Raw genomic sequence first — 9,484 nt, 5'->3', positions numbered from 1 at the left:
AAGTAAAGGATATTAAACATGTCTTGTTAAAAAAATACCTGTATAATATCACAAAATTACATAAACATTACAAAACTACTATATACTATAAAGTGATTGTAAATCATTATCATGTCATTTAGAAGCATTGATGCATGTAGATATGTAAGATATCATTACACAGCAACAGCTGTATGAGTTAAGCCACAAACATAGATTATATAATGAGGAAGTGCAAAGCTGTCTGTGCTGCAGGGTGCTGAGGAGGTTTAGACTTCCTCTTTATTTAACTGTGAAGGTGTAATTTCCTGCACAGGCTTCTGTGTCCTTTCAACATGAACTAAGAGTGAAAATAAAAGAAGCCAAAAATGGCAATATTATGAATAATCCAACCCAACATGATGAGAAGAGAGACTCAGTGTTTCTTCACTTGAGCGTAGAGATCCTCGGGGACGTCTGGCTTCTCTGCTGTCTTGGACACTTTGACCTGTGCATACAGCGTCTCCTGCTGCTGTCCACTGTCCTGCTCTGAGGACGAGGACGCTTCAGCTCTCTGATTGGAGAAGCTGATCTCTCCATAATGGATGTCTTCTTCTCTTTTGCTGGCTGGATCTTCACCATTTGGACTCTATCGAAGAATCAAACAAGAAATAATGTGAGCTTGGATCCTTCTGTGATAATATGAAAGACTAAATGGCATTTTGGAGTGAATATAGTTTCTGACCACCTCACAGCAGTAATGAAGGTGTTAAATGTGGATATGTTGCCCCTAGTGATCATTATTCTGAGTGGAGTCCCTCAGGGTTTGATTCTCGGGCCTCAGCTATTCAACATCTATGTGCTTCCACTCGGCAAACGACCTGATCCAAATGTCCAAAGTCCAGTTGACTTACTGAGTTAGTGATTAGAGAGAGTAATATATATTTTAATAGGAATGCAACTTATTTCCTTCAGTTCACCTAAATCAAGACAAGCAAGTTGCATTTCGTAACAAAAAGAAATACTCAAAATTATTTTTCTCAGAAGGAACCTTATATAAACATTAAAGGCGAGGATAAGTCCTTCCTCATTTATTAGAAACACATTCACTGCTCTCAAACTGATTTACCTATGCACTAACAACCAATCTTTAGTTTGACTTTAGCAGACTTGGAAAATGTTTCTGTTTCTCCAAACTGTTTTAATTCAGTGATGCATTTAAACTTAATAAACACTTCACCATGGCATCCTATAACAGCTGGGGCACATTTCTGCTATACACTGGTCTCCAGTCAGCTATAGAGGATATTTTAAAAATAACAAATAAAAATTAATCATGTCAACTTCACCAAACTTTCCTTCTGATATTGTTAAAAAGATTCAAAGGACCCTTTGCCTTTTAGGAAACAGCAAGTGTGTCTGGAGTCAGCACCAAACACAGTGAAGCTGCTTTTAGCTACCATGCTGTAAACAGACTAAAGTAACTTCCTGATAATATCACATGTGCTCAAATTTGATCCATTTTCACGTCCAGACTGAAGAAAGAAGTGTCTGCTGTGTGTGTTTTACAGCTGTGGAGGATGACTGTAACCAGTGTGGTGCTAACAGGTTGTCTTGTCACTTTTCTTGCCCACTTAGTGTTAGGACTGATGCTTTCACATATTCTAGAGGACACAGTCACTGTTACACAATACAACACTGTACAACAAGCTTCATTATTTTCCCACCTGAGTCTGTTGTGGAGTTTGACATTTGGACTTCAAGCACCTGGAGAGACATTAGAAAGCTTTTAGAAGAATCATTGTGCTGTTTGAGGTGAAACAGACCACATGCTGCCAGTAGAGAGTCAGGACTGAAGGACTGACAGGAGACAGATATTACTGCATGTGCATCATTACATTTCTTTAAAATATCATTTAAGATACTCACCAAACACAGATGGCGAGGCACAGGATGAAGATGATCGCTCCAAGAGCTGAACCCCATTTTAGAGCGCCAGCAGAGTTCTCTGTTCACAGAGAAGAAACATTGTCCAAGACGAAACAAAGATGAAATATAGACATGGAACCATACACGTGGAACCATTATTTGTACAGAATCATTCCTAGCAAATACAGTAAACAGTGTTACAGTGAACAAAAATGAAAATAAGTAAAACAAACAAACAAGGAAATACAGAAAGGAGAGAGGGAGCAGATTCTCTTAAAATCAGCAGATTCAGTTTATTTCTACATTTACCTTCAATATTAATCCATGATGACGTCTGATTACCGAGAGCATTTGTAGCCACACAGTAATAATCTCCTCCCTCAGTGACATTAAGGCTGTTAGAGTCTCCTCCAGCTACTCTGACGGCTCCATCTTTGCTGTTCTTGAACCAGGTGAAGCGGCTGGCGGGAGGTTTGGCTCTGCTGGAGCAGGTCAGCTTCACCCAGCTACCTGCTGACACCAAACCTGATGGACTGACGGACACTGAGGTGTTCCTGGGAGCATCTGAGGAAAATGAGAGATGAACTTTATGAGTTAAAATCAGCTGATATAAGCATGAATCACCATGTTCAGACAGGATCCAATAACAAACAGTGGCTGTCTTACATGAAACACTGAGAGTGATTCCTGCTGCTGCTGCTGTCTTCACATCTTTTCCTTCATTCACAGGATATCCTGCAGAACAGCTGATGCTGAGTCCATCATGTGTGTCTGACAGAGTGATGGTCTCCTGGATTTTAGTGGTAAAGGTTCCATCTGTGTCTTGCTCCATGATGTTGTGAGGGTCTTGTTGGAGAGTCCAGGTGAGTTTAGGAGGGGAGTGTGGACAGGGAGTGAAAGCTGAGCAGGTTATAGTGACAGACTGCTTCTCCTTCAGATCATTCACATCACCTGAGAGATTCATCCTGGGCCTCGGAGCAGAATCTGTGCTTTCAAATCAAACACAGGTTGGACTAAAGAAATAGATTCTGATAGATAAAGAAACATGTTTTTATTTACACTCCAAAGCTAAAGGTGACACTAATGTAATGTCCCAAAATATGACCATTTTAAAGTGTAACAATAGATTCAGGGTTAAATCAGAATTTAAATTCATGACAAAGTAAAAACAAATTCAATATTTAAAAGTGTACTGCAACTGAGTTCACCGTAAAATTGTGGATTGACTAATAAATCATAACTTTCTTACCGTTAACTTTTATCTGAAGAGGATCACAAGAAGCTGTTGCCCTGTATGATGGTTTCTCAATCCTGAAGTAGTATTTGCCTGCGTAACTTGTGATTAAACTGGAAAATAAAGTGGTGCAGTTTTTATCACTCAGGTCTCCAGTCAGACTCATTGGGTAGATGTTATTCATCTTGCTGCTGTTGAAAATCACATTGTTTGGATATCGGCGAAATCGTATGTCACTTTTAATCCACACTCCAAAGATTGTTCCTGTGCTCCTGAATTCCTCTCCTGGTTTAACTCTAAAGTTACATGGGATCTGCAGACAAGATCCACTCAGTGCTTCCATCTTCTTTGGTGCAGAGATGAAAAGGTCTGCTTCATCAGGACAATCAGCCAAAGCAGCTGTGAAATCAGACACATGATAAACATGTAAAAACTCACCACAACATTTCCAAATACTGAAGCCAGTATTGTTACAGTGACAAAAATTACTCCACATGAATTTATAAATTCTGACTGTTAATAATAAAAGTGGCATTTCCAAATAAAAGTGACTCACCTGAAAGAAAGAAGACGCTCAGTAACATGTTGGCTGTCACCATTTTCACACTCTGGACTGTAATGACACTCATCACCTGCATTTGACAACAAGTCAATATTTTAATAAAAACACATTTTAAATAAAGCGTTTATGTTCTTTTAAAGCCTCTTGGGTTTTTGTTTTTAACAGGACAATGAAACAAAACATGTTATAACATTGAAAAGACATGTTCACTGCCCCCTCCTTTTTTAACTGAAGACAAACGAACATCCTTTCAAACAACATACGTGGAAGTCTAACAAATTAAAATTCAAACAATCTGTGTACAACCAGAAGTTACTGTGGGATAATAGTTTTTAATAATCTTTAAATATAAAATCATCCATTGTGAGTTTATGATATTTATTCTGATCTAATACCCAAAGAATACAAGTAGAGTTTATTAAAAAAAACTTTACAAAAGTAAAAAAAAACACCTCTCAGACATTCAAAGATAAAGAACATGTAAACTCACCAAAGGAGCTGGCAGCAGAAACAGAAACAATCAGATTTAAAATCAGAGAGTTGGTGAATATGATGAGAACGGCAGCAGACCCAGGACCAGACTGGCTCTATAAGAAGAGACTGAAATAGTCTTCAGTCTTCCTGCTCACCCTGTGAGGGAGGAAGTCAACTTTGATGCAATTTAAACTCATTATGTTGAAAATACCTTTTTTATTCTCAGAAATTATTTCATCAGCACACTACTGGAAGCCTGTATGTGTCATCATGTCAGTGAATCCAAAGGTAGCAGCTGTTGTTGCACTGTGTGGCTGTACATGTATGACAGTAGGGACGATTAAAAAGAGGACAGGTTCAGAGGATAAAACTCAGGTGAGGTTAGATTTGTGCACCTTGTTGCAGAACACAACTGTAAAGTGTATCATATTCATGTCATAAAGAAGCTGCTAGAAACATTATATTACAGTCTTTTAGTGAAAGTTGGATGTTTAGAAGAACAGTAAAGTACATTTACTGACCAACTTCCTCTCAAATGTCTCATCATTTCCTCAGGGCTGTGTTGAAAACACGTCAGTGCAGCTCTCACCACTTCTCTTTACCACTTTAACTCATCAACCAGATGAACCGCAATTATTGTTCATGTTCAAGTCTTTTCTTTTCAGGACACTTCCTACTTCTACTCCACTACAACTCACAGGAATATTTGACTTTTATGTCACCACAACGATATTAAGTCACTTGAAACTTTGGAAATTAGATTTTTGACTGCAAACATATGAAAATTAATATAAAATATGATGTTTTCTACCCAACAGGATAAACAGGTACAGCTGAAATTATTAGCAGATTAATCGATCAGTGGATTAACAGAAAATTATGGCAACCTATTTGATATTTGTTTGTTTTTTTGGATTAAATATTTCATAGTTCCAGCAAATGTGAGGATTCAAGGTTTTCTTTAGAATTAACCAACAATTTAAATTCATTTTAGTTACATTTTATTGTTTTTTTTCTGTGAATTTTTACAAATCCAAAAAACAAAACAACAACAAAACACAATCGAGTAATGGAGAAAATAATCAGCAAATTAAGCCATGATAAAAACCAGTAATAATAATAATATTATTATTTATTATATAATACTATAGCAGTCACACTGAGCACTATTTCAATACTTTATGTACATTCTCATCATTAGACTAACATACAGTAACTTTACTTCAGGAACATTTCAATGCACAAATTACATTTTTAAATTTTTTTTACCATCATCATTTTTCCAGTTTGGTATTTGAACTTTTACCCAAATCAAACTACTTTACAAAAAGCTTTTTTTTTAAACTACAAACAGAAAACAGACAAAAACCAACCTAAAACACATCAACACAGTTCTTGTTGGCATACATTAAAAATTGTAACATTTTCTGCTTATTCATCAAAATTAAAGTATTTTACATACGAATAAAACACATTGAGTCAGAAAACAATAATCATTAGAACCATAAATCTGCACAATCTCACACAAACTGATGATGCAACCATCATTTGTTTATCTTATCAATATTCTGCAAAGCAAAGCCGTTTATAATCTAAGAAAGAGAGAAACAGGAAGTAGAGAAATATTCCATTCATGGTGAACATGACGTCTTCCTCTTCTCCTTCATGATGCTTGAATCTCAATCACTCTGTTGACGTAGTCTGGTTCTTCTGCTTCCTGCAGAAATGAAGCAACCACCATCGTATTAAAAGGATTTCATCTGTACATATAATATGTCTCGATAAAAGAAACCCTTGCCCTTTCATAATAAGAGCTTCTGTCCCTTTATTCAAAGACATTTTATTGTGAAAGAATAGTAAATAGTTACCTTCTCTGGTTTGTTGCAGCATCTTGATCTAAACCAGCTGAGAGAAAAGAACATGGAAGGAATAAATAAATAAATCTCATTTAAAGAGAACAATCAGTCTTTAGCTGCAAATGATGATAGAAAAGTTTGTCTCACCACTCAAAGATGATGAATGTACTGTAGAGCGCCACGATTCCCAGGATCTTCACTGTAACGTACACACCAACCCCAAACTCTGGATGATCTGGAACAAGACAGCAAACATTGGATTCACTCTGAGTATCTCAAATAGTAGCTGCTTTATTTTACGTTTTTAGACAATTGTTTCATACAAAAGCAATGAAAATGTGCTTTACAGGGAAACAAACAAACAAATAAACAATCAAAGCAACACAGAAGCACAAAGGCAGAATAGAGAGGGAGCAGATTCTATTAAAATAAAGAGATCCAGTTTATTTCTACATTTACCTTCAGTATTAATCCATGGTGACGTCTGACTACCGAGAGCATTTGTAGCCATACAGTAATAATCTTTGATATCTGTCACACTGGTCACCATGAAGCTGTAAGAGTCTCCTCCAGCTACTCTGACGGCTCCATCTTTGCTGTTCTTGAACCAGGTGAAGCGGCTGGCGGGAGGTTTGGCTCTGCTGGAGCAGGTCAGCTTCACCCAGCTACCTGCTGACACCAAACCTGATGGACTGACGGACACTGAGGTGTTCCTGGGAGCATCTGAGGAAAATGAGAGATGAACTTTATGAGTTAAAATCAGCTGATATAAGCATGAATCACCATGTTCAGACAGGATCCAATAACAAACAGTGGCTGTCTTACATGAAACACTGAGAGTGATTCCTGCTGCTGCTGCTGTCTTCACATCTTTTCCTTCATTCACAGGATATCCTGCAGAACAGCTGATGCTGAGTCCATCATGTGTGTCTGACAGAGTGATGGTCTCCTGGATTTTAGTGGTAAAGGTTCCATCTGTGTCTTGCTCCATGATGTTGTGAGGGTCTTGTTGGAGAGTCCAGGTGAGTTTAGGAGGGGAGTGTGGACAGGGAGTGAAAGCTGAGCAGGTTATAGTGACAGACTGCTTCTCCTTCAGATCATTCACATCACCTGAGAGATTCATCCTGGGCCTCGGAGCAGAATCTGTGCTTTCAAATCAAACACAGGTTGGACTAAAGAAATAGATTCTGATAGATAAAGAAACATGTTTTTATTTCACTCCAAAGCTAAAGGTGACACTAATGTAATGTCCCAACATTTGACCATTTTAAAGTCAAAGTGTAACAATAGATTCAGGGTTAAATCAGAATTTAAATTCATGACAAAGTAAAAACAAATTCAATATTTAAAAGTGTACTGCAACTGAGTTCACCGTAAAATTGTGGATTGACTAATAAATCATAACTTTCTTACCGTTAACTGTTATCTGAAGAGGATCACAAACAGCTGTTACCCTGAATGATGGTTTCTCAATCCTGAAGTAGTATGTCTCTGTGTAATCAGTGATTAAACTGGAAAATAAAGTGGTGCAGCTTTTATCACTCAGGTCTCCAGTCAGACTCATTGGGTAGATGTTATTCATCTTGCTGCTGTTGAAAATCACATTTTCTGGAAATAGGCCAAATCGTATGTCACGTTTAATCCACACTCCAAAGATTTTTCCTTTGCTGCTGAATTTCTCTCCTGGTTTAACTCTAAAGTTACATGGGATCTGCAGACAAGATCCACTCAGTGCTTCCATCTGCTCTGGTGCAGAGATGAAAAGGGCTGGTTCATAAGGACAATCAGCCAAAGCAGCTGTGAAATCAGACACATGATAAACATTAAAAATAAAACATGCAGAGATAGACTAAAATGGTTATCTATTGACTATTCATAAACATTAGCTCATAAATCCTCCATCAGCCGACCTCAGTGGTGACTAAACCCGCCTAAACTCACCACAACATTTCCAAATACTGAAGCCAGTATTGTTACAGTGACAAAAATTACTCCATATGAATTTATAAATTCTGACTGTTAATAATAAAAGTGGCATTTCCAAATAAAAGTGACTCACCTGAAAGAAAGAAGACGCTCAGTAACATGTTGGCTGTCACCATTTTCACACTCTGGACTGTAATGACACTCATCACCTGCATTTGACAACAAGTCAATATTTTAATAAAAACACATTTTAAATAAAGCGTTTATGTTCTTTTAAAGCCTCTGGGGTTTTTTGTTTTTAACAGGACAATGAAACAAAACATGTTATAACATTGAAAAGACATGTTCACTGCCCCCTCCTTTTTTAACTGAACACAAACGAACATCCTTTCAAACAACATACGTGGAAGTCTAACAAATTAAAATTCAAACAATCTGTGTACAACCAGAAGTTACTGTGGGATAATAGTTTTTAATAATCTTTAAATATAAAATCATCCATTGTGAGTTTATGATATTTATTCTGATCTAATACCCAAAGAATACAAGTAGAGTTTATTAAAAAAAACTTTACAAAAGTAAAAAAAAAACACCTCTCAGACATTCAAAGATAAAGAACATGTAAACTCACCAAAGGAGCTGGCAGCAGAAACAGAAACAATCAGATTTAAAATCAGAGAGTTGGTGAATATGATGAGAACGGCAGCAGACCCAGGACCAGACTGGCTCTATAAGAAGAGACTGAAATAGTCTTCAGTCTTCCTGCTCACCCTGTGAGGGAGGAAGTCAACTTTGATGCAATTTAAACTCATTATGTTGAAAATACCTTTTTTATTCTCAGAAATTATTTCATCAGCACACTACTGGAAGCCTGTATGTGTCATCATGTCAGTGAATACAAAGGTAGCAGCTGTTGTTGCACTGTGTGGCTGTACATGTATGACAGTAGGGACGATTAAAAAGAGGACAGGTTCAGAGGATAAAACTCAGGTGATGTTAGATTTGTGCACCTTGTTGCAGAACACAACTGTAAAGTGTATCATGTTCATGTCATAAAGAAGCTGCTAGAAACATTATATTACAGTCTTTTAGTGAAAGTTGGATGTTTAGAAGAACAGTAAAGTACATTTACTGACCAACTTCCTCTCAAATGTCTCATCATTTTCTCAGGACTGTGTTGAAAACACGTCAGTGCAGCTCTCACCACTTCTCTTTACCACTTTAACTCATCAACCAGATGAACCGCAATTATTGTTCATGTTCAAGTCTTTTCTTTTCAGGACACTTCCTACTTCTACTCCACTACAACTCACAGGAATATTTGACTTTTATGTCACCACAACGATATTAAGTCACTTGAAACTTTGGAAATTAGATTTTTGACTGCAAACATATGAAAGTTAATATAAAATATGATGTTTTCTACCCAACAGGATAAACAGGTACAGCTGAAATTATTAGCAGATTAATCGATCAGTGGATTAACAGAAAATTATGGCAACCTATTTGATATTTGTTTGTTTTTTTGGATTAAATATTTCATAG

The 9,484-nt window shown here is 37.0% G+C and overlaps 2 protein-coding genes across 2 annotated transcripts; both read right to left on the bottom strand.

The window, feature by feature from the left end:
• Positions 1–35: 35 nt before the first annotated feature.
• LOC131962284 (vascular cell adhesion protein 1-like) lies at positions 36–4,260 on the bottom strand. The gene is made up of 7 exons (XM_059327262.1): positions 4,174–4,260; positions 3,678–3,753; positions 3,137–3,520; positions 2,554–2,871; positions 2,197–2,451; positions 1,888–1,966; positions 36–607 (listed from the first exon to the last, which is right to left on the bottom strand). Coding segments are annotated over exons 2-7 (1,110 nt in total). The 5' UTR covers positions 3,751–3,753; positions 4,174–4,260; the 3' UTR covers positions 36–606.
• Positions 4,261–5,170: 910 nt separating this feature from the next.
• On the bottom strand, positions 5,171–8,788 carry LOC131962295 (B-cell receptor CD22-like). Its single transcript, XM_059327276.1, has 9 exons — positions 8,766–8,788; positions 8,571–8,667; positions 8,073–8,148; positions 7,427–7,810; positions 6,839–7,156; positions 6,473–6,736; positions 6,161–6,248; positions 6,026–6,062; positions 5,171–5,874 (listed from the first exon to the last, which is right to left on the bottom strand). Exons 3-9 carry the CDS (start codon positions 8,143–8,145, stop codon positions 5,821–5,823), a joined length of 1,218 nt encoding a protein of 405 aa, XP_059183259.1. The 5' UTR covers positions 8,146–8,148; positions 8,571–8,667; positions 8,766–8,788; the 3' UTR covers positions 5,171–5,820.
• Positions 8,789–9,484: the final 696 nt, after the last annotated feature.

The sequence above is a fragment of the Centropristis striata genome, chromosome 23 (assembly GCF_030273125.1).
Source record: "Centropristis striata isolate RG_2023a ecotype Rhode Island chromosome 23, C.striata_1.0, whole genome shotgun sequence".
In the NCBI taxonomy this organism is placed as follows: Eukaryota; Metazoa; Chordata; class Actinopteri; order Perciformes; family Serranidae; genus Centropristis; species Centropristis striata.
The sequence above is the reverse complement of the archived record's forward strand: the minus strand, read 5'-3'. Positions and strand labels throughout refer to the sequence as shown.